The sequence below is a fragment of the Crocodylus porosus genome, unplaced genomic scaffold, assembly GCF_001723895.1.
Source record: "Crocodylus porosus isolate Cpor-Errol unplaced genomic scaffold, CroPor_comp1, whole genome shotgun sequence".
NCBI lineage: Eukaryota > Metazoa > Chordata > Crocodylia > Crocodylidae > Crocodylus > Crocodylus porosus.
In genome coordinates this window covers 9,108,578-9,133,871 of record NW_017728922.1, presented here as the reverse complement: position 1 = coordinate 9,133,871, position 25,294 = coordinate 9,108,578, and the positions used below count along the sequence as shown (strand labels likewise).

The 25,294-nt window shown below is 44.3% G+C and overlaps 1 protein-coding gene across 1 annotated transcript in view; it reads left to right on the top strand.

Annotated features, from left to right (window-relative positions):
- The window catches only part of PTPRT (protein tyrosine phosphatase, receptor type T), a 587,995-nt gene that overhangs the window by 392,651 nt on the left and 170,050 nt on the right, over positions 1-25,294 (top strand). Inside the window, exon 10 of the mRNA XM_019539805.1 lies at positions 20,025-20,226. Coding sequence (XP_019395350.1) covers positions 20,025-20,226 — 202 coding nt within the window. The remainder of the gene's footprint in view (positions 1-20,024; positions 20,227-25,294) is intronic.

Here is a 25,294-nt window from a genome sequence, read left to right as displayed (position 1 = left end):
TTCCTGCCCTTTGGGCAGGGGGCTGGACTCGATGATCTCCTGAGGTCCCTTCCAGCCCTAATGTCTATGAAATCTATGAAATCTATGAAATTTAATTTCCATGCTGTAGCAGTGGGAAGGGGACAAATTCAAGACAAACCTCCAATAATTAGATTCTATACCTGGTAAATTATAACAAATGTATAAGTCTCCCATATAAAGAATCTAATTGTTAGAGGGTCATGTTATATTCAGGGTTGCCTCATATTCAAGTAATTATGGTAGTTCAAAGTCAACAAAAGCTAAGGTTTTTCTTCCATATATAGGGACCCATATGTCAGTTTACTGTATTATCTGTGTGACAAAACACAGAGGTTAATTTGGTTTCAGTATGAAATGAAATGAGGCTCTACAGTTCCACCAGTTTTACACTGAGTTTATGGGTTCACTGGAACCTGAGAGATGGTGGGGAAGGGTGGGGAAGTGTTAAATAATATAGCCTCCATTCTCCCTCCCTCCCACAAATATAAACAAATTAGTTTCAAAGAAAATGTTCTCATAGAGCACCATGAACTGCAATCACAGTTTCAAGTAATTATAGAAAAGTCATTTGCCCAAGTAAATCCTGTTGTATGTGACTTCAGTGTCCTGCCAGTGTAATGCAGCACTCCTGAGGCAAGGAGCCACTTGACTAGTTTTTAGTCCAAAGATATATGCTTGTTTCAGATTCCCATAAATCAGTTTATATATGTTCATTTATTCTTAAGCACAGAAAATTCAGTTGGGATTTTGTAGGTTTTATTAGAGTCACAGGGTTGAATATGTGACTCTAATTAGAATTAAAAACTAAACATTCCTGTTGCTGCATGAGGTGTGTTCAGTCAGGAACCTGTGTAGAAGTTGCTTCAGCTGTCAACACAGATGGAACAGTGTTGGTTTCTGCAGTCCAGTTTCACAACATAATACAAGTGAAGGACTTTCCAGTTCCCTCCACTGATATTCTGGGTCCCCCAGCTCTGCATGCCAGTGACTTCCATAGCAATCCCTAGCTAAATGAGACCTGATGAAAAATGTCTTGCATTCAGAAGCTTGTCTAACTATTGCCCTGTGGGGTCAGGCCAACTCTCAGGATCTCCATATTGTGCTGTTAGACAGGAAGGTATGACACAATTGCACATATACAAACACGCTTACCACCAATTCAAGCACATACACACTGCACACTAAAAATCAGACAAAAATCAATTGTAAATACCCGCACACTCAGTACACATGCACAGGATCACTAATTCATATGTCATGCACACAATTATATATATACACACACACACTCACTAGTTCACACACATACAACCCACCTATACATACACACAGGTAAGTTCCTAACTTGGATGGTGCAGTGTGTATGTGTGTGCTTGGGGTACCTGGGATACTTGGGGGAAGGTTAAGGTGAGAGAGAGGAGTTAAAGTTGCCAGAACTTGGATTAGAACCAGCGGACTAGGGAGAAGCTGGCTGAGGAACTGTGGTTTGGGTTTACTTAAGATCAAGTGGTCCCAGGGTTACTTCAGGTCACTGGTGCATGGAGTCGGGGAGGAGAAGCCTGGTGGCAAAGAGGAGACAGACAGGAAAGAGAAAGAGACCAAAACCTGGGAGTTTGGGGCTGGAAACGGAGGCAGACAGCTGAGATTTGGGGGGGGGGAGAAGATAAATGGTGGCAAGGAAGAGACAGCCAGGAAAGAAATTGAGGCAGAAATCTGGTCGTTCAGCGGAAAAGACAGTGGGCATAAGACAGTGGCAAAGAAACAGTGGGGTTGGAAGCAGAGAGGAGCTCAGGACAGGTGTTGGAGGTGGCAGTGAGCCAGAAGCAGGAGAGGGAGAAATGAGACAGAATTCAGAAGGGCAAGGAGCAGAGATTGGAGCAGGGCTGAGCCATAGTAAAGCAAAACCTAACTCAGGGGTCCAAATAACAGGTTTATTAAACAGACAACACACTACACAGCCCCATGAAGTTATTGGTTCTCACACATACACATGCGCGCGCATGCCCACGCACTCACAAAGGCAATAGGAGAAAGAGACTCAGTGGAAGGGCTGGAGTCCAGGTAGGGAAGAGAATCAGACTCCAAGTCCTTGTTTGAAGAGAAGGTAGGGGATGATAGCTACCTATCCAGGCTGGAAAGGGGTCTTTGTTCAGTAGGTGTTGTCCAGAGGGGGGTCACCGGCAGGGCCTCTGGGTGGATAGGTGGTGTGGCATGGTGCTGGTCCAGATGGAGAGTGTGTCCCAAAGACTCAGTCTTCACTACCCCTTTTTATGGGGCAAACTACCTCTGATGTCCTATGGGGGGGAGGGGGGGGGGGCTGTCCAGGCAAGGTCAGTCCTGTTCCAGAGGGCTCCAGGTGTTCATACTGAGCATGTGCAGCCTTGGTACAATGATGGGTTGCCTCATCTTTTGTTTCTTGAATGCTGAGGGTGGTTCAAAAGGCTGGGTCCTTGGTCCAGGTATTGGTGTTAATGGTTTGGTCATAGAGGGAGCTATTTTTAGACCTACTGCCACTGTCTCTCAAGCACCCTCATTCAACCCCATTCATTCAGGAACCAAGTTACATAGGAGGAGTAGATGTAAGTCATAGGTTACACAACCAGGCAGGGGATAAGATGGAGACTTGACATTACAAGATGGAAAATTGACATGACTTATGCTAACTTACATATATAGGCCTAAAACAGTAAACAGACAATATAAAAGCAGTAAAAAAAATCAATACAAACATAATAATTATCACTTATAAAACAGTGGATATCTATATCAAAATAGCAGGGCATTTATTTGCAAAGAGGGGAGAGAAAAATAAAACTTACTACCTAAAATAAAATGTTAAAGCTGATCCTACATCTTAGCTTACTTATACTTATCTATAGGGAATAGAGAGGGAGAGAAAAAATCAGAAATGGTTGGGAAGGGGAAGGAATGCATTTTAAAATAAAAATAAATAAATAAAAAAATTTAAAAAAAGAAAAGAAAAAAAGAAAAACTGCTGGTTTTGCTACATAACTTTATCCCAACTATGTAGTTGGTCCAATAAAGAGATCACCCTAAGAAATTCTTGCCTCTTGCATAATTTTTGGACCGTCACAGGTAAAACATCATTCTTACACTACCATAGCTAAATTAGATAATGCTTGAACTTGTGACTCTCTTCATACCCTGCTTACTCATTTGTAAGACTTGGTGGATGATGACCCTACATCAAATGGCACACCATAGAGTGCAGCCAGATCATGTGGCATAAGAACACTCTGAGGGAAATAAGGGTCTGTTATTGCCTTCAGATACTGGAGTGAGGCAGGTGTGCAAGATTGGCAGTGAGGGAAGTATTTTGCCTGGCGGAGAACAGTGGCTTTGATGCTGGGCCCCTGGAAGTTACAGACCATATGCAACTGTGGAGATCACACATACAACTAAGTCTAATGATACTTCCTCTGGGTAAATAAAGCTGAATCAGATAAGGAAAGGATTAGTATACAGCTAAAAAGCCATAGTGTCATGCATCTCTCTGATTTCAAAAGGAAACACCTCGATGAAACTAAAAAAGGTAAGAAAAAGAAAAGCTGTGACTGATCTGCAATTTACTTTGTGGAAGGTCAGTAAGTGATATCGTTAGTTCCTTTTCATGTGTCAGTATTTCTGAGATCAACATTTTGATCAGCTAACAGCAGTGTAGCTGAAGGCATGACAGTTTTCTCTCTTGCATTGAGGCAGGATCTGCTTGCTTTCCAGGGGGGTACTATAAAGGTGAGCCCAGCACTTTGTGCTTGGTTCAGTGTGTGACTCAAAGCTAATAAGCTGTTCCAGCTGAATGGAAAGGGTGCCCTCTTTCTGTCTCAGGCTTGTACAAGGTTAGTGAAAGAGCTGACACCTGTGACAGTCATCAGGGGATCCTTATTCTCAATGCCTTCTGTAGGGAATCTATCCCCATATCTATACCATCAATGACCCTGCACAGAAGATGATATGACAAGAAAAAGTCCTGATTTCCAGTTTTAGCTCACTCAAGAAAAATGCTTTTAAAAACAGCTACAAGTCAGGAGATGGTTTGTTTTCTTCCTGCTCAGTAAAGTGAAAGGTACTAACTAGTCTTGTACATGGAGACCTGAGTCGAGATCCTTGTAGGGATGTAACTATAATGATTTTGCAGTCTTCCTAGTCTCAGCATTTCTATTGCCCGTGTTACAAGGTGGCATCACACCTGGGGCATTATTACCTTATGTTTTGTTGCATTGTGTTCTGTTCTCCTAGCTGTGAGCTCAATGGTATCCCTAGAAGTCAAGGGTTGAATGGCCTGTGTTTTAAAGAGGTAGACATAGAACTTCATTTGGGATGGAAAGTACATGGATATCCATGTTGCAGATGCCTTCTTGAATTCATGATATTGATTCATTGCCAATTTTACAGCAAATTTGTAAAACTGTATTGTGTAAAATTGTATGGGCCGAAAACCAGTATTGTGACTGTAGGAAGCTAAAGTGCACAGCCCGTTTGATATTTCAAATATTTGGCAAGAGCATGTCCTTGCAAAATTCTGCTCAGTGAAACTGACTCATTTCATTTGTCAAGAGGCATAAAATATCATTGGTGTTCTGGACTAGGCTGTTTTGTCCTGCTAAGGATCTGCAGCTGTAGAGCATTTTGCCAATGAGAAAGTGTCCCACTAGGAGCTTACAGCCCCAGAGGGGGGAACAGAAAGAACGCAAGCTGAGAGTGCATGGCTTGCAAGAAGGAGAAAACAGGCTGTTTGTGCTGGGAAAAATCCAGAGTGGAAAGAGGATTTGGGGTTTGTTCTGTTCATGCATTATTAGAGACTGGAGTATGTTTGAAAACTGCTCAAAGAAATAAGAGTTGAGCTTATTGGCTCACATAAGGTAGCAGAGTAAAGGACCTGCTTATAGGGGGTGGAGAATGTGAGCAGCCTCAGCCACTGAAATATGGACACTGGAGCCTTGTTAAAATGGCTGGAGGGACTAAAGCAGCAGCAACAGGAAGTGTCCCAGCACCTCTAGCTGCAGCAACAACAGGTGTTTGTACACACGACAAAAATTACCTGTTTTTGCAGTTTAATTGCATCATGCTGTACATGTATAGGGTTTTATGCGATTTAAATGAGTTTGTTACATGGCAAACTAAACCACATTCCCATGCAGTTCAGTTTACAATATAGCATTACAGCCTTTTGAAAGCTTGCCGCCTGCACCTGCCACAGGAGAGGCAGGCCAAAAGCAGAAGTGGTGCCTGCCCATGTCTCCCACAGCTGGGAGGTGAGCTTCTGGCAGACCGAGTGGCTTCTGAGCTGCAGGGGCCCCTGGTCCTTCCTCCTGTGGTGGAGGAGCCCCCCAGGGCTGTCCAGCTGGGCTAGTAGCAGGCAGGCCAGATGCTGCCCCAGCTCTGGCTCAAGGAATAGTTGGAGTGGGCTGGGTTCTGCCTCTGAGTTGGGGCAGCTCCTGCCCATTAGCCACACACCCATGCAGCCCTAGGGGGTTGCCACTGCTATGGAGGGAAGGCCTGGGGCCCCCTGCAGCTCAGGGCCCACTAGCAGCTTGCCCTGTGGCTGTGGGAGAGGGGGACAAGCTCCATGAAAAGAAAAAAGGATTGGGCCCATCTCCCCCCTTTTTTTTTTTTCTGGCAGAGCTTACCTGCATGATCTACAGGCAGGCTGAGTGACCCCTGAGCTATGGGGGGCCTCCTCCTTCCCTCTGTGGCAGCAGTGTCCTTTGGGGGTAGCCAAGCAGGGTGCTAGCCGGGCAGGTGCTACCTAAGCTTGCAGGTGCCCAATCCACCTTCCCCTGAGCCTGCCCGGCCTGTCAGCACCTTGCCTGCCACCTTGTGCTGACTCCAGTGCAACCTGCTGCTCCTGGGGCCGGCCAGTCCATTCCTGGGCAGCCCCCTATGTTCTGGCAGCCCCAGCAAGCTGCTACAAGCACAACCGGTAAGGGGCCCAATCCTACTACTGGTGGAACCTGCCCATACCTCCCCCACAGCCAGGTGGCCAGTTGTCACCAGGTTGCATCTCCCCTGAGCTATGGGGAGCCACAGTCCTTCCCTCTGCAGCAGTCATGCTTCCCAGGGCCACCTGGGTGGGGTGTTAGCAGGCCAGATACTTTCCCAGGGAGCACCGGTGCTACAGAGGGAAGGACAGGGCCCCCTGCAGCTTACGGGCCACTCAGCCCACCAGCAGCTTTCATGGGGAGGCTCCTCTGGAAAAAAACCCCAAACAAAACCAACAAATGTGGCAAGGGGCCCGATCATTTTTTCTTTTCTTTTTTTTTCCCCTCAGAGCCTACCCGCTTTTTCCAAGCTTGCAGCAGGCCCTGAGCTGTGGTCCTTCCGTCTGCAATGGCAGCACACCTTGGGGCCATCTGAGTGGGTAGCTAGTGGGCAGGTACTGCCCCAAATCAGAGGCAGCACCCAACCACATCTAACTGTTCCCCATGCCTGAACTGAGGTAGCATCTGCCTGAGTGGCCCCTGGGAGTGCTGCCAGCACAAAGGGAAAGACCAGGGCCCCCCTGCAGCTCAGGAACCACTCAGCCCACTGGCAGCTCACCCCCCAACCATGGGAGACATGAGGAGGCTCTGCTTAAAAAACAAGGAAAAAAATAAATAAAAGGATCAGGCCCCTTGCCATAACCATGACAGAATCCCCATAATTGAAATGGTGGGTTTTTAATTGTAACAATTAAAAACCCACCATTTCAATTTAGGGGAGTAACCTCCCACCATGTATACAAGCACACAACAATTTCAGCAGAGATTAAATTTTTCAGAAGAGAGATTCAGGAGCAGCAGCAGTTCATACTTTGGCTGCTGGAACAAATAAAGTGTACTACACAGGTTGGTGCCATTACTCAAACCCAAGTCGTTGGCCAGAATGTAGCAATTTTCCCGGGGTCAGTGGGCCACTAAGCTGGTTCCTTACCTGACGGAAGACACTCAGCCTGCACGGTAATCAAGTATTTAAATTAGTTCATGATATAGCATGGGAAGTACATCTGGGAGTGAAGAAAACATGAGAAGGTCCTTTGGGGGAAGACCAGGGGGAGGAGAACCTGTCCACAACTCAGGAATCCTAGAAACCAGCAGTATTCACAACACCTTGGAGGTGAGGGGTATCAGTTCAGAACCTTCCCCTTTGGAATTCATGGTTCCTTAGCTGCCTTCTGTCAGCTAATGGACAAAGCACATCATCCACATTGCGAGTATGCCACAGCATACCTCAGTGATGTAGTCATGTTTACAAATACCATGGAAGAACATCTCCAGTGGGTCACAGTAGTGCTATGGTTGCATCAGACTCAGAGTTTATGGCACACCCAGTTAAATAATGACTTGGCTGCATGGAAACCAAATCTTTGGGGTATGCTTCAGGCAATAGGGAGATTAGACCCCTCATTGATAAGATAAAGGCTTTAGTGGAGACCCCAGTACCTAAAATAGAAAGACAACTAAAGTCCTTCCTTCAACTGACAAGTTAATACCAGTGTTTTGTCTTACATTACTTATCAGTACCACCCCGTAGCAGACAAAGTGTTTAATACAGCACCCTAATCTATGCACTAAGCTCTATCCGTTCAGGAACATTTGGAAAATTAAAACAGATATTATATACCAATATTTCTCAACCCGTGGGTCATGGACCAAAGGTGAGTCACATGAATATATGAAAGGGTCATGAACATCCATGAAAATCATGGATTTTCACCTTTAAAGGAGAAAAATGTGGAAAACCATGGGTTTCCCCTTGCAGGCTGCCAGAGATTCAGGTTGCAAGGGTCTTCTTCTGGCTGGAAGGAGGGTGATCAGGTAAGGGGTGCCATGTGCATATGAGCATGCACCCATGCATGTGGCAGCCAAGCAGCATTGAGAACTGCTCCCTGCAGGTAAGTCTATGGGGTGCGGAGAGGGACATAGATAATGTGTCAGGAGGGGTGGGGGACACACAGGCAACACCTCAGGGAGACATGGGGTGGCATGTGCCAGGCTGCAGCCCCCATAGCAGGTGTGGGGCTGCAGCCTGGCTAGACTGGCACAAGCCGGAACCACCTTCATGGCCCAACAAGTGGGACCCAGCATGGGAGGGTGGAGAGGGGTGATGAGACTTCTTGTCGCTGCCAGTGTTGCTGCCCCCACCAGGACCACTGCACCAGCCGCACCAGCAGCAGCATGAGGTGTAATAGATGGGGGTGAAGGGGACTGTGCTGGCCTCACGTCCTCCTGCCACCAGCTGCTTGTGTGCTAGGCTGCAGCTGTACCCTGCAGTCATGGCAGGGATATGGGGATTGCAGGTTGGGAGCGAGGGGCACCAGCATGGCTGTGGGTTGTGGGTTGTGAGTGGAGTGAAGGGCACTAGCAGGGCTGGGCAGAGGGGGGGCCTGTGGGATGGGACTGAGGGGCACTGGAGGGACCAGGGGGCTGCAAGTCGAGAGTGAGGGACACTGGCAGGGCTGGGGAGCTGTGAGTTGGGAGTGAAGGGCACCAGAAATTTGTATTGTGCAAATTGCACAGTGATGAATATCACTTGGGAGTAATGGAGGGCCATATTTTAATATTTCTGTTTAATGTTTTCCTATTGATGTTGATGTTTTGTTTTTAAAATTAAGACTGTTGAGCTGGTTTAACTTGTCGTGTGTAGGAAGTATTTTGGGGCAAAAATACTTGTGTGTTTTCTACTTAAACTATTTACTGGGTCAGGACTGGCCATCAATGTTTACAGATGGGTTCTAGTACAATAAAGATTGACAACCACTACTATTTTCTGCCCTAGAGCTGTTCAGTTTGGACTTTGATCACAGGTTCATTTGGCCCCTGAAACAAGTTACATCTATTGTGCAATTAACTGGTTAATTGAACAATATATTTAGTTATGCTACATGTGCAAGGTAATTATCACAAAATACAAATGGCCAACAAGCCATATAAATGCCCAATGAGCCATAAAAATGGCCAACGAGCTGTAAATTTGTTACTTGAAAAATGTAGAACATTTTTGTAGCTGGTTTCTATTGAGCTTTAATCTGAATGCGTGGAATGTCATACACAGGGTGCTAGTGTTACTTTTGCACCAGGCCTGAACACTAGCAGCTGAACCATAGTGTCTCTTAATAAGACACTGAAACTTAACCTTAAACTTATTTTTTTAAATCACAATTTCCCTGGATAATTTGTTTCACTGCTTAATTACCCACATGGTTAAAAGCTGTCATCTTCTTTTCCATACATTTTTTTCCTTCTCCAACATCTAAATTTTCTGTTTGTATTGCTGTAGCCCAGAGGACCCTATTATGCTAGGCAATGCTCAGTGCGAGAACAAAAAGTCATTGCCTGTGTTTGTTAATTTAGAGCCCTCTGCTCCCAGAAGTCATGTCTGCTTCATACTGCAGGCTATGTAGACTTACCTGAGCTAGTTTTAATTCCTACCAGTTGGAATTTAATAGTGCCATTATGTAACTCAGTTCAGGTTAAGCACCAAGTATTCACCCAACTTCTTGGACAGATGTTACAGCCTGTTCTGAGTTCTGTGCTACTGCAATTAGGCTGCTGCAGATACGTAAACTAGCTGGTTAAAAACTAGTTTGGGTGACTGAGGGTGCCTACAGATATTTAGAGGCCGCACTTTACACAAAGTACTATGAGTTGGAGGTTCCCTACTCCTGACCCAACAGATGTTTGTCCCCCCACCCCAAGTTCTGGGCCTGTCAGCAAGGGAGGGGAGAGAGAGGGAAAGGGGGAGGGAGCAGCAGGCAGCTACAGGCATGACTTAGTCATACTTCGATCCTAGGGAAGCTCTTTGAGAAGATTATCCAGAAGCACATCTGGGAAGGACTGGCAGGGGGGACGATGCTCAGGGGCAGTCAGCATGGGTTCATTAGGGGCAGATCCTGTCAGACCAACCTAATTGCCTTCTATGATCAGGTCACAAAATCATTGGATGCAGGTGTTGTGGTGAGTGTAGTCTTTCTGGACTTCAGGAAAGCCTTTGACACTGTCTCCCACCCCATTCTCATTAAAAAGCTAGGCAACTGTGGCATTGATGCCTACACAGTCAGACGGGTCGCAAATTGGCTGAGGGACTGCACGCAGAGAGTGGTGGTGGATGGGTCATATTCAGCCTGGAGGGATGTGGGCAGTGGGGTCCCCCAGAACAGTTCAAGCTCAGTTCTTGGGCCCATACTGTTTAATCTCTTTATTAGTGACCCTATTCATATTAGCTGATGTCACCGAGATCTGGGGTGAGGTGGGCATGCTAGAAGGGAGGGACAGGATACAGCTGGACCTGGACAGGCAACAGGGGTGGACAAATGAGAATAGGATGGGATTCAATACTGACAAGTGCAGGGTACTACACTTGGGCAGTAAGAACCAGCAGCATACCTACAGGCTAGGGAACTCCCTTCTTGAAAGCACAGTAGTAGAAAGAAATCTTTGGGTCATTATCGATTCCAAAATGAACATGGGCTGCCAATGTGAGGACACAGCCAGTAAGGCCAACCGCACCTTGTCATGCATCCACAGATACATCACAAGTAGGGGTCAGGCCACAGCTGGAGTACTGCATCCAGTTCTGGGTGCCACACTTTAGGAGAGATGTGGCCAGCATCAAGAGGGTCCAGAGGAGGGCCACTCGCATGATCTGGGGACAGCAGGGCAGACCGTATGGGGAGAGGCTATGGGACCTGAACCTGTTCAGCCTTCACAAGAGAAGGCTAAGAGGGGACCTGGTGGCCGTCTACAAACTTAGCGGGGGGACCAGCTGGGAATGGGAGAGTTCCTGTTCACCTGTGCGCCTCCCGGAGTAACAAGGAATAACGACCATAAGTTGTTTGAGAGTAGGTTCAGGCTGGACATTAGAAGATACTATTTCACAGTCAGGGCAGCTAGGATCTGCAACCAACTTCCAAGGGAAGTGATGCTGGCTCCTACCTTGGGGGTCTTTAAGAGGAGGCTTGCCAGTTACCTAGCTGGGGTCATATGAGCCGAGTAGTCTCTCCTTCCCAGTGCAGGGGGTCAGACTTGATAATCTACTTAGGTCTCTTCCAACCCTGTATCTGTGAATCTATGACTTTGCCCTGCCCCCCCGCTGACATTTTTTTCATGAAAAACAAAAAATTTACCCTCGAGGGAACACAAGTTCCCTAAGGCGCTCAGTTTTATAGTGCTTTCATCTACTACCTGATTTCATATGAGGTTTATTTTTCACAGGATAGGCCATTGTAAAAGTACTCTGCAGCCATGCACATGTGTTATTTCACAACTGTAGAGAATTTTCAGGGACCTGATCATGCAAAAATGTAACTTGTGTAAGTGCCCTAAGATATAGACATGCCCAAGACATGACTGAAAGCAGCCATTAACATGTCAATTTAAAAAAATATTCTTTTTGAAGTGTGGAGTCAAAAACTTTACACACAGGACACATACATTCTCTGAGAGGTAACTGGGAAATTGAGATTTTTTTTTTAAATAAGGGTCAGTGTGGGAACTCATGATTCCTAGTTCAGTTACTAGTTCTGTATTCAGCTTGTGCGAAGTGACTAGTATTTGCTTCAGATTTGTATTCAGCCGATTCAGAGGGCAGTGATTTGATTCAGCGATTCGAATCACTATCCTGAATCGATTTGGCCGAATCTGATTTGGAGATTCGGCTGCTGCTAAATCGTCGAATCACACGGGCCAATCCCCTGCCCTCTCTCCCAGCCCAGCAATAGCTGTTCTACCCGCCCCAGGTCCCAGCACTTTATGGAAAAAAGCCCCAACTCACTAGGTGCTGCCGGGCAGGAGGCAATCCCCACTGCCCCCCACTGCTTCATGTTGCGTGGGGGGCCCTGCCCCCACCCCAGCCTCCCCATGGCTGCCTTGCCTGCACCAGCTCTGGGCCTTTAAGAAAAACAAAAACCCTGGGTGATCCCCGCTGCCCTCCCTCGCGCTGCCCTGTACCACATGGGGGGCTCTTCCACGAGCCCCCTTAAGCTCTGAGGCCACTGCAGGAGCTAGTGAGTCCCAGGGGTTTTTTTAAGTTATTTTTTTCTTAAAGGGCTGGAGCTGGGATGGGCAGGGCAACCATGGTGAGAGGTTGGGACAGCAGGGGTTGGGGTCAGGGAGCTTGTGCAGAGCTTGCCATGCAGTGTGGGGCAGTGGGGGACAGTGGGGATTGTCCCCCCCACCTGGCAGCACCCAGTGAGTGGTTTGTTTTCTAAAGCACCAGGAGCTGGGACAAGCAGGACAGCCATGGCAGGGCTTGGGGAGTGGCCAGGGGGCTGGGTGCAGGTAGGGGATGGGGCCTGGCAGAGGCCCCCCTATAGCCCCCCCCCCCCCCCCTATTTACCACCTCCAAGTCCAGCTCCAGCTCCGTGCTGAAGCCACCAGGGACTGCCTAAATCATCAAAGTGCTCCAAATCTTTTCTGAAGCTTTGGAGAGCTTCAGATTGATTTGGACCTTTTTATTGGTCCCTTGATTTGATTCAGATTTGGGGATTCAGCCGCTGAATCGGGCCACATCTCCTCTGAAGCAAATCAGCACCTGAAGCTTTGCGCAGCCCTATTCTATAGGATTTTCTCCATGTTTATGAAGGTTTTGCACAACTGGTGACACTTACTAATGAGTTCACTTTCTATGAAAATGCTGAGTTAACTTTGGGCCTGTGGAGGACATGGGAGTTGCTTGTAATATTGTAAGGGAAAGTCAGACAGGTCACCCAGTCCCATTGGACCTTCTTAGTTATCAGTGTTGGTGCACAGGGTGGTATTATATTCAGAATTTGGTTGAGGAATGGGATGAGATTCCGTTGCAGAACAGGTGAAGGCAAGAGGTTTTGCACCTCAAGGGAGGACATGCAATAACTGGAAAAAGGTCAGAGGTACAGGTATTGCTAGAACTGGAACAATGTAGGCCTCTAGTGAACAAGGTCAACCCTTGTTAAGCTCTGAAACAGGTGCCTGTTAATCAGAGTTGGTTCTGAGCCAGAAAAATCCAGATCAGAACTTGGCCAAAGTTCAAGTTGAAGGAATGTTTCAGTGTATTATGGAAATAAGAATTACTGATAAAATCAAGTTTTGGATCTGAACTTATCCAGAATTTGAAGCTAAATAGATCCCAGGTGTTTATTCAGACCCTTCTTTACCATAGTAATCTGATTTTTGTGCATGTGTGCATGCATTAAAAAGTTCCTTACTTGACTTGAGACTCTGTAAAGCTTGCAATTCTGGTGCAGTTGTGTTTAATGTATTACAAGCTCTTACAGAGAATGGGGGCTGGGGGAGGAAAAAATCCAGGCTATTATTTCTGTTTAATTGGAGAGGAAGACATTTAACTGAGGTTAAGTAGACTGGAAAGTTGTATTGTGCCACTGAACTAGTAGGGAAGGGAAACATCTGCTCACTCTAGCACATCTTTACACTGTCCTTTAAAAATGAGTCTGTTGTAAAATTTAACACACTGACAGTGTCACTGGACATTTGCAAATGAGACATGCAAACATACTTTGAAGTTGGCATCTTTTTCCTGAGGGGCTGAACATGTTCTGTTGAACTGGTTCCTGATGGTGTGAATTATGTACACGTGCAGGACTTGGACTGAGCGTACCCTATTGTGCACAGCTTAGCCATAAGCTAAACTGACTGGAGCCTGGATTTCCCTTGATTTCCCTTGATTTGTCTTCAAAATAAATTTCTCATCCAGTCAGATTTGACTCAGTAGCCCATACCTCCTCCTGTCCTGGGAGCATGACTGTTACTTTCTTATTCCAGCTCGTTGTTAACCTTCCTATTATTCCAATTCTAATACTTAATGTTGCTTTACGAATTAATGAATTATCTCAGATAAATTGACTCTGAAGAAAACGTAGATTTCATTTATGTTCCCTTTTTCTATACTGTATTTGTGAATGAACTGTTAACAATTGTGGTTGGAACCACACTGGGGGAGCCTTTACCTGGGGCCACCAACTGGTAGCCAGTCTTTAGTTTTTGCACTGCCACCAAAAACTCTTGTGGTAGTAAAACCGTATTCTGGATCACACCACTGTCTGGTGTAGAGAGAACACTGAGCTCACTGAAACCTTTCAGAATACTACTGAACACCCTGAGATGGATGTTCTGAACTGTTTTCATTCCAAATTATAGTGAAAATCTTGTTTTCTTTTTTCAATTATTTCCTGTAAACGAGGAGTTGTTTTGGAAAAATTCTGAAATTTTGCCTCATGCTTAGATTTTTATTTTAATTTCAGTTAACTTTTTTTTTTTTACATTACTTTGTTGCATAAATGGTACTACTGCACAACATGATGACATGTCAAAACACACAATAATATAAATGTTATTAACTTATATTTCATTTTTATATTTTATTGTTTAGATAATCAAATCAGTGACTGAGAATAGTAATCAGAACACTCTGTTTTCTAAATCATTGTTTCATGTTTGAGTCATAATAGGATAGTTTGACACTTTGAACAAGAAAGTACTCAGCTTACAAATTAGAGGGGCAATTATTTTTTTCAGTGTTCGTGCGTTATCCCGAAATTATTATGATTCTTCTCTAGGTATGTGACAGTGCATTTTTAAATTACTCCTGAAACAGAACTCATTTTTCCTTTGGAGACATTTCCATAGTCTCACTGGTTACATCATTGGGTATTTTTCTTATTCACTCTAAGTTTTGAAGGGGGGAGCCACAATTTTCTTTCACATGGTGTTTTGTGTTCATCTAGTTGTTTTTGAAAGAAGTGGACCGATTGATTTATTTCACAAATGCTTTCTATGTTGACCATGCTCTACTTGGTTTAAAATCAGTTGCAGTGCTTCTGGTACAACAGTAACATGAAAAACACTTTGGATTTATCGTGAAAATAAATATGAGCTGTTTCCTTCCTTACTGTGGGAGTAATCCTAAGAAAAAGAGGTGTGAGTATGCCAGTCAGTCACCATAGGAGTCTATTATGTCAAGATTTGTCCGTACATTAAGTCAATTTGATGATCTACAAATAACTTTGTGGAAAACCATGGGTGAACATATAATCTAGGTTGTTTGTGTAATATCCAGCAGAAACCAAATGTTCCTTTTTCCATGAAAGATACTATGTAAAATTAAATAGTTATGGCCAAGGAAAGAGAAGAGCTAGTTTATTTAAAGGATATGTAGTGTACCCCAGAGACCACATAGGAGCCAATGAGGAATTCTCAAGATATATGTGTGGTGTACTGTGTTAGGGTGATAGGCCAATGGGCTTAAGAGATTGGAAATGCACCAGTTAATTGTTAGAATGCATACACTTCAGATAAACATAGTAGGCAATTAAACATTGAGGTACATATACTTGAAATAAACATAACGGGCGGATAGGCAAGTCGCTCAGTGGTAAAAGCTTTCAGTAACAAGTAAGGTAACAAGTAAAAACACTAACCCTGGAATATTTACACTGAGGAACCCTTGAGCTCACCCTGAACTCTGAACAGCCCTCAAATCAGTCTTCAGTCTCACTGGGCACGCAGTTACCACCCAGGTGCTGAGCCTGGGCCCCACTGCCGTGGCTCACAGAATCAGCCCTGCAGTGCACTTGGGCCCTGCACTTGAGCCCCACCACTGTGGTTCACTGAGTCAGCCCTACTGCAGCTCCCAGATCTCTGCCACAGGCCTTACTAGCTGCAGCCTCTCAAGATCACCCTTCTGCAGCTCCTGGGTCTCTGCCATGTGTCTTGCCAGCTGCATCTGCTGCCACTCCTGTGCACTAAAACTATGTGAAGCTTCGTGTGTTGATTCAATTTGGAGGAGATTCAGCCTGATTCAGTGGCCAAATCTCCAAATCCAAATCAAATCAGGGGACCAATTAAGAGGTCCAAATCGATTTTGAAGCTCTATGAATCGATTCGGAGAGCTTCAGTGATTCAGGCAGTCCCCACCTGCTGCAGCAGGGAGCTGGACCCAGGCTCTATGCTGGTAAGTAGAGGGCGGGGGGTGGAGGCTGGCGGAGTGGGGAGGGGACCATGGGAGGACCCCTGCTAGGCCCCACCCCCTCAGCCCCTCCCCCATGGCCTCCCTGGCCACCTTATCTTCGGCCCTTTAAGAAAACCTCCCCTGACTTACTGGCTGCTGCAGTGGCCTTGGGGCTTCTGGGGGCTTCTGCAGAGCCCTCCAGGCAGCATGGGGCAGTGGGGGGCAGTGGAGATTGTCCCCCACCCCAGCCAGGCAGGAGCCGGTGAGTTCAGGCTTTTTTGGTTTGTTTTTTTTAAAGCACCGGGAGCTGGGGCAGGTAGGGCAGCCATGGGGGGAGGGCGTGGGCTGTGAGAGTGAGTGGGGAATGGGCCTGTGTGATTCAGAGATTCAGCTGATTCAGCAGGAGCCAAATCTCCAAATCAGATTTGACTGAATTGATTCGGGACAGTGATTTGAATCACCTAATTGAATCACTGTCCCCCGAATTGGCCAAATCCGAATTCAAAGCAAATACTAGCTGCTTCACACAGACCTACTGTGCACTCTCTCCTGACCATTGATTTATGCGTGCAAACCCCAGATCACCTCCCCTTCCCCTTTTCCCATCAGCTTTCAGGGAAATGGAGTCTGGTTGCTGTTGTAGTCCACCAGAGATGGTATTGGTATATAGTCAAATTGGTATAAACTGGTCACAGTTTAGACTGGAAATTGGAAGAAAGTTGCTTACTATTAGTAAATTAGAAAATGATTTTCTGTACAAAGCAGTAGAAGCAAAGAGCCTGAATTCTTTGAAGATGAAGTCCAATAAATAGGGCGACCATAATATTTGAGGGAAATATGTGACAGCGTAAGAAAATCTGGAATGTGGGGGATGGTGCCTGGGGATGCCAGTACATATACACGTGAACACATGCATGAAGATGCATGTGCACATGCGCACACACACACACAGCCCTGATCCCCCAGTTCCCTGCATAAACCTCTCCCCCAACTCTGCTGTTCAAGTGACTCTGCTCACAGTCCAGTGAACTCCAAACCAGGGAGCAGCCCATTGGCTGGGCTCCCTGGAGAAAATTGAAGCAAAAGACCCTGATTGGCATGAACCAACCTGCACATGCCTGACTCCTGACTCAAGAGCCACATGTGTGGGTGGGTTTCTGCCAATTCAGGCCTTTTGCTTCAATTTTCTCCAGTGGCTGGGACACTGAGACAGCCTCCAAAATCTGGGACTGTCCAGGGCATAAGGTCACCCTATTAATACGTAAGATAATAGGATGGAGGAGTTAGTGGAGAAAATCATCAGAGCACATGTTGTGTAGCTTTAAATTTATATCTCTCGCAGGGCTGAATGGGGTTCACGCACTGCACTGCAAAGTAGCAGTGTGGGGAACACCTTCAGGTGCAGTGTGTGATGCCGCAGGCGGGTCTGCAGTGTCACATATCACATGTGTCTGCTTGTCTGGACGCAGCCTTAAAGGCTACTATACTACCAACAATAAGCTGTCTTACCCACTTTCTTTTGAGAGATCCCTTTATCAAAACTTTCATTTCTAGGGATTACTTCTCTGAAATCTTTGGGAAATACCAACTCCTGATTTGGATCTACATTTTTTTGTCAGGGCTTATTACTTTAACTTGCCCAACTATAGGTCAAGAATCTGAAACACACCATCACTCCTTACCACTCCTTGCTAAGACTACTGAAATTTGGATTAATCTCAGCTAGAATCCAAACGTCATAATATGTTATTCAAATCTTGCTTTAGACTATGACAAGCAGCAGCTGATTTGCAAGTCTCCATGACTTTCTTTTTGTTCTTGAAAATATTGCCAGAGTTTCATTCACCTTAATGATCTAATGACTTCTTTGTGTTGATAAGGTAAAACAGTTTTAAAGCTAATTTAGTGCTGGTGGAGGTTGCTGGTTTGACTGGCACCTTTATCCACAGTTCAAAGGTAGCTGCACTGTAAACATTTGTATGCTTCTATGTACATCTTCGTAAATTCAGCTAATGGCACTGCCTCCTGGTGAGACTGTGATAGTTTGTGTGAACTGAGTTGCTCCACTTGTTCAATCTACTAAGACTTGTACTGAAACCAGTTGCTGAATTTGCATTTTTTCCTGAATAGTCATAGTGGCATGATTTTCATCGAGGTAGAGTTGGAAAGTTCTTTATGTTGTTCACAAATTTCTAATCTGTCTAATCTTCCAAAGACTGTTCTAAAAATGCTATTTCTTCATTATCATAGTGCAAACAGAACACCAAGGCACAGTGAATTATTCTCACACATGCCACTCGCAACTGAAAACTGAATGAGTACTATTTTCTTTTTAATTTGTCACATCCATGGCAAAATGTAAGGATATTTTTTAACCAAATGCCTCTTCCCTTCCTGATCTTAAAATGTATTGCTGCTAAGGCAATTGTAATCATATTCCCCTCACGGTGTATTAAGAATTGTATTGCCAGCATCTCTATAGCTTTTTTTAAGAACTTTGCGCCGAGACCTGAGTCTGTGTAGCCTTTTTTTTTGTTTGTTTGGGTTTTTTTGTAAATAGCATTTAAAAACAAAGACATCATTCCATTAAAAATAGTGGGCTTTCGACATAAAGATTGAGATGCTGGTTAACTAGAACAACTTTGATTTTGCTAATCTGTATTATTATGAACCAGGGTGGAATTCACTTCTTCTTTGTAATCCTGCCTAGTCTTGTGTATCTGCCATATGTTTCATATGATCTACTTCTGTCCAAATAGCTGTGTTCAAACATCGTCTTTGGAGTATCAGTAGGACCCGACCTCTGTGGCTTTCCTGGGCTGTTATTATAGTCTCCTTTTTTTCATTATATATTTATTTTTTCTTCCAAATGTAGCATTCTCCTCCTGTCATAAAACAAGTGACTTAAAATTTTCAAAGACTCTTTCTGGCAAGACTAGGAATTGGATTCCTGCAAAGCCCTTCATGAAAAATTGAAGACTTGCTATATTAACATACATTGATTTATTCATAGTGTTTCATTACAAATAAGTGAGGATCCTGTAATATCAGGAAAGGTGAGGGATACAGGAGAACTTGGTATATTATATTGACAGCTGAGTTGAAATTGAGCTGCCTTTGGATTGAATTTAGAACATAAGGATGGGATTGGCTGGTAAATAAGTCATGAGTTTTATCTCCAAGTGTCTGTATATCAACAAAGTTGCCATTGGTAAGCATAATGGAATTCAGGCAGAATTTCAAAGTTGTGCTTTCGGCTTTTCTTTCTTTAAAGGCGTGTTAGTACTGGCAATATATATACTCATGAATATCTCTCTGTATCTGTACCCTGCTGCCAGCTTTCTGAGGTGGAAATTAAGGAAAGCACCATCCACAAGTCCTGGAAACCAAGGACAAGCACAGGAAAAATAAAAAATCAGTCTCAAAGTTGTAGGAAGGAAGAGAAGGGCATTTGTTTAATGACTTCATAGTAGTAGCTTCATGTTTTACAAAATACTCCTTCTTACCCAAGATTTCCCACTGTTTTAGGGTATAATCCAAAGACCATTGGAGCCAACAGAAAGACTCCCGTTGACTTCAGTGGGGTTTTATTCAAAGCTTTAGCCAGGAAAAGAAGGACTCCATTAGAAACTTGTCCTTCTTTACCTCATGAATCCTCCATAATATAATGGAATGGAAGAAGATAGGGAATTATATCATAAATTTTCTTGAAACATTTGCACATTTTGCTGTCAATTTTAATTTGCCTGGCAAAATTCTGTGATTGCCCAAAGAACAGGGGGAAAAACCCATATGTTTCTTTCATCCACTTCTCAAAATCAGTTTATACTGCAGCCTTAATTTGTTGGTAATGGAAGAGAAGATATGTGGTTGGAAAAGCTTGAAAAAGTTGTCACATTTGCCAGCATCTAAATATAAACCCCATTCACTAATGAAAGTGAGGCCACATCCATTCTTTTTCCTCCATCCCTAGCTTAGAGACAGCTCAGTAGGGAGCAGAAGGATGAATTTCCTGAAATTCATTTGATATTAGCACCCTGACTCTCCCTGTTCTTCATTTTCAGATTACATACAAGGCTGTTGGGTCTCTGGATCCCACTGCTGACCTGTCCAGCCAGAGGGGAAAGGTCTTCAAACTAAGGAATGAAACTCACCACCTCTTTGTAGGGTTATATCCAGGGACTACCTATTCGTTCACCATCAAAGCCAGCACAGTGAAGGGCTTCGGACCTCCCATCACAACCCGGATTGCAACTAAAATTTCAGGTACTACACTGGAGGAGGAAGAAAGGAAGACTGACCTCAGCTTGGTCCTTTACAGAAGCAAAGCAAGCAAATTAATAGAACAATAATATTTTATTTAGTGCTTCATATAAAAAGGCTGTGGACCAAATTTTTAAAGGGCCTCAATCCCAGCCAGGTATCCATGTTCAACTGGATTGCAAATAACAACAATGGATAATACCTGTTTTACAGATGTAATTAATGTGTTAGATTACATCATTTGGCCCTTGAAATTGTTTGTCCCACAACTGTGAGTGGCACGGTGTCTGGTTTAGGATGCTCCTTTAAAAATATGCCCTTATATCTTCAAAATACCTCCACGTTGGAAGTACAGCTACTGACTTAATATGAGAGGAAGAGCACAACAGGGACAGGCAATATTATTTTATAAAAAAGGCTGGAGAAAATACAGTCTGAGACAGCCAAGTACAAGAATGTGGTTAAAGTGAATAGGGGATGAAAAGAGAAGGCTCTTGTGATTACAGAAAAGCAGAGAAGACATATACTAGATGAACATAAGAAGGGGGACAGGAGGGGAATGGAGAAGAACAGAGCACTAAGATGGACCTATGAAGAGATTTCTAAATATGACAACACTGAGGCACCGTACTTACCCTGTTTCTTCCCCAGCACTTTAAAAACATAACATTTTAGGAATTTCTGTTTACCCATCCTCCTCATTTTATTCAGTAAAACACAAACATGGATATGTAGGAAGTTTAACACAAATCTTGAATATGAAAACTTAGAGTCAGATTCTATTCCACCTGTAACACACCCAGGTGAACATTGACACTTAAGTATGATTCTATTCGCACGCTTAAGTCACTGAAAAACAGTTAATACAAAAAAAAAGTGGGTGGGTCTTCCTCTTCCGTGTGTCTTTTTTGTGGCTTCATTTTAAGGGTAAGATGAATGATTTATAAAAGTGGATGCATTAATAAGTTTTCAGGACTTCGATGGGGTAGAATAGAATCACATTTAGTTAGCTAAGTCCATTTTCTATGCCCAGTAAGTTGAATCTGGCCCTTTATTGTGTAGATGTGTTGAGGCAGTAGCAGTGCTTGAAATCATAGTTGCCCTAGTTGCCAATCATAAGAAATAGTACATGACAATGTATTACTTCCACAGGTCTTTTGTTATAAAGAAGTTGCTAAGTTTCTGGGTGTATATGAAAGTGGAAACATCAAGAAAGGAAACTCTAAACTTTTTTCCACTCATTATCACTTAGATTTCTGGTTTGACATTGAGAAAAATAGCTAAGACCTCTGTCAGTTGAGCTAGAATAACAGTAAGCAGCATCTATAGAGACTGTTACCTTCTGTGTGGGCTCACTGCTGTTTTATATGCTTGTTGCAGCAACAGAAAAATGAAATAACGCTATAATGATAACGCTTCACCCCCTCCTTTCTGATTCTCCTTTCTTTTGTTTTAGTCTTCAGTGAACACTTAAATTATATTAGAAAGCAGCCCACACAGTTACTAGTCTGTGTAAATGCTCTGCTCAGGCTCAGCTCAGTGTGTCTTCAACATGTCCAGGGATTTCCTGAAGACAATGACATAGTCCCTAAATTAGATCATCTCATTGCATGGTCACTTCTTTACTTCTAACTTAAATTAAGGTTGAATTAAGACCAATGCCCAAGAAATACAGTGTGGGAGGAAAAGTATTTTTGTGTTGGGTTTTAATAACTATTATATTTCTACCTGCAATGCCTTCTTAATGCTAAGGATGCATCTTGGTGGAACCTGAATTTGTATGTGTGTATTTCAGAAGTAGGGGCCCAGTTCAGCTCCCACTGAAGTTGGAAGTAAAATAGCACTGAGGGGAGCCAACTTAAGCCCTACATCAGCAGGGCTGATGTAGCTTGAGCTATGTAGTAATTATTTTATTTTAGAGTAGGCACCATTAAAAGGCTAATTTTTGCTGAGATAGCACACAGCTGTTTAATCTTAAGTAGAAGAGAAAGCTTGTATGTCTAGTATTCAGTTCATAATAACTAATGAAAATATTGATTACTCTGAATCAACCGTAATTCTCTTTCTTAATCCCTCCACAGGATGTAATTGGTTTTACTCATTTGTTATGTATGTGTTGTCTTTAAGTGATATTGAAGTATTTGTGGCAGGAACAGGCTTTATTATGTATATGCTAGATGCTGTATAATCAATCACTAGTTGGCATCTCTGGAAAACTCTGGATTACAAATTAAAATAATATAGGTGACATTTATTTAAATGTGTAAGAATAATTATTATTAGTTCCCTGATATAAAGTAGCTTATAGGTTGTATGAGAACTCACAATCCCTGTCACCTCATCAGTTTTTATTAATGAGAAATCCAAGGCATAAAAAAATACTTTGCACAAGGGTGTACAGCTATTCAGTGGCAGATTGAGTACCAGAAACCAGTTTTCAGTTTTTCTGACAGTTTTCAGTTTCTTACACTTGTAAACAGGATTACCTGATCTGATAGTCACTGGGAGAGATTAAGTACGGGACCTCCTGCAATGCAGTTTTCAGTTACTTTTCTGAGTTAACAGCAGCACTGAATAAAGCTATGCTATTTGTATACCATTTTTTGTGCATAATCTTCCCACATTTTTTTTTACTTAAAGGGAATCTAAACACATGGTCTGGGTTGAGGGGGGTGGTGCTTTAGGGTGCCTTAATTAAAGTGGCTCTGAGAGCCACTCTAATTAAAGAGCCTGGAGCGTCACGTGTATCCAGCATCCTGTGCTTCAAAATGGTAGTGGGGGTGCTTTAACTGAAGCTCATTTGATAAGCTTTAGTTAAATCCCACCCCTCGCCATTTTGAAATGTGGGGACACTGATTACACATGGCACAGAGGCTGCTGGGGTGTGCTAATTAGCATACTCCAGCAGACTTGTTGCGGTCTTGATTAATTGAGTCTGCTCCAATGCATACTAAGTAGCACCATAGGCAGCAGAAGGCCAGCGCTAACAGGGCTTAGCCCCCTCAAATGCAGGCAGCCCAGGCTCGGGCTCTGGGTGGCTGGAGCAGGGGGAAGGGGTACACAGAGACAGATGAGCAGCCAGAGCCTGCAGGCAGCCAGGAACTCAGCCCTGCCTGCCTGTGTGTGTCGCAGCACCCAGCAGGTAAATGTGTGGATGGGAAGGAGTGGGAAGGTGGGGGAGGGGGCAGATCCAGGGCCCCACAGTGGGGAGTGTATAGGGTACTGTGGTGGGTCGTGGGATGCTTGGAGCCCATGCAGCCCATCTAGGGTACGTGGGGGGTTCTTGCCTCTGTGCGCAACCCCTGGAGCAGGCACAGGCGGCATGTGCCCCCCAGATCTGTGTGTGGGGTGGAGGTGACTGCCACTGTGGACTGGGCTCTGCACCCTGCTGCTGGTGCCCCAGAAGTGGCACAATGCCACATACCTCCTGCACGCTGGCATGTCATGAGACTTCAGGCTGCTGCTAAGCTGGGAGTAGAACATTTGTTTTGGGAGTTGAGTGTCAGGCATTCGCATACAATGTGTAGTCCAGTGAAATTGGCGCTTCACGATCACTGGTTTATTGCTGCTAACATTGACTACAGCAAGGATGCTGGTATTTGTGTGGTGATCTTCCCATTTGATGTGGATTTTCTTGATGCATTGATGGTGATGCCTCTCCAGGCTCTAGAGATGATGAAGATAGATCACCTACATTTCACATCCATAGAGGAGAGTAGGGATGATGGCAGCATTATAGACGTGGATCTTGGTGTCTTTCTGAAGCACTTCCCCAAAGGAGGCACTTGCACGCTGTGCTCAATCTCCTCATCAATGTTCACTCTTTGAGAGAGGTGGGCGCCAAGGTTGTGGAAGTGCTCAACCAAATCTAGGGTCTTTTCCTCTATGGTAATTTGGAGCTGGCTGGTCACTTCCATGACCTGAGGCAGGATGATAAAGCACTTCAGCTTTTTCAATATTGAGATGGAGGCTCGAAGTTTGGTAGCTTTTCCAAAGAGATCTGGTGCAGCCTGAAGGTTTTCCTCAGCATGCACAAGAATAGTGCAGTCATCAATAAGTTGAAGGTCAAGAATGGTTGTTTTGAATACTTTGGTCTTTGAGCAAAAACATCTCATATTGAATAGCCCTCCACTGTATGATTTTCAGTGTCAGTTCTGGAAGGAAGGTGCTCATTATGAGAACCAGGATGACAGTCAAATAAATGAAGAACAGTGTTGGGTCATTGATGCATCTTTGCTTGACCCCAGTTTGGATGACAAAGGGATCTGTCTCCAATCTGCTACAAATAATGGTCATAGTCATCTGGGCATAGAGAAATGTCAGGACCTTGATGTACTTTTCAGGACATCCAAATATGGTCAGTACTTTTCACAGGGCTATGCGATTGATGGAATCAAAAGCCTTAGTAAGGGTCAATAAAGGCCATGTACAGGTTCTGATGTTGTTCCCAACACTTTTCTTGGATCTGATGGGCAACAAAGATCATGTCAATGGCCCCATGGGTTGATCTGAAACCATACTGATATTCTGGCAGGACTACCTCACCAAGAGGTAGAAAACAGTTCAGAAGGATACGCGATACGATTTACCCTGTTGTGGAAAAGAGGGAAATACCTCCATAGTTCCCACACACAGACCTATCTCCTTTCTAGAAGATAGTCATGACGTTGGTATTCCTTAGGTATCCAGGGATTTCTTCAGTGTTCCAAATTCACAGAATAAATCTGTGGAGTCTCAGTACCAGTTCCTTGCTGCCAACCTTGTAGATTTCAGCAGGGATGCCGTTCAGTCCAGTAGTCTTGTTGTTCTTGGTTTCCTTGATGGCACATGAGACTTCTAGGATAGGAGGGTTGGTGAGGGGGTCCCTTTTCAGAGTGCTGGGGGATAGATTTGATGGTGGTATCCACCACAGTACAGTCACAGTTCAGGAGTGCCTCAGAGTGGTCTTTCCATCTTGCTTAGACAGATCCATTGCCGTTGAGGGGTGTTGAGCCATCCTACAATTGCAGGGACATAGGACTGTGGGAAGTTAGGCCATAGATTGCTTTTGTTGCCAGAAAAAGCTATGCAC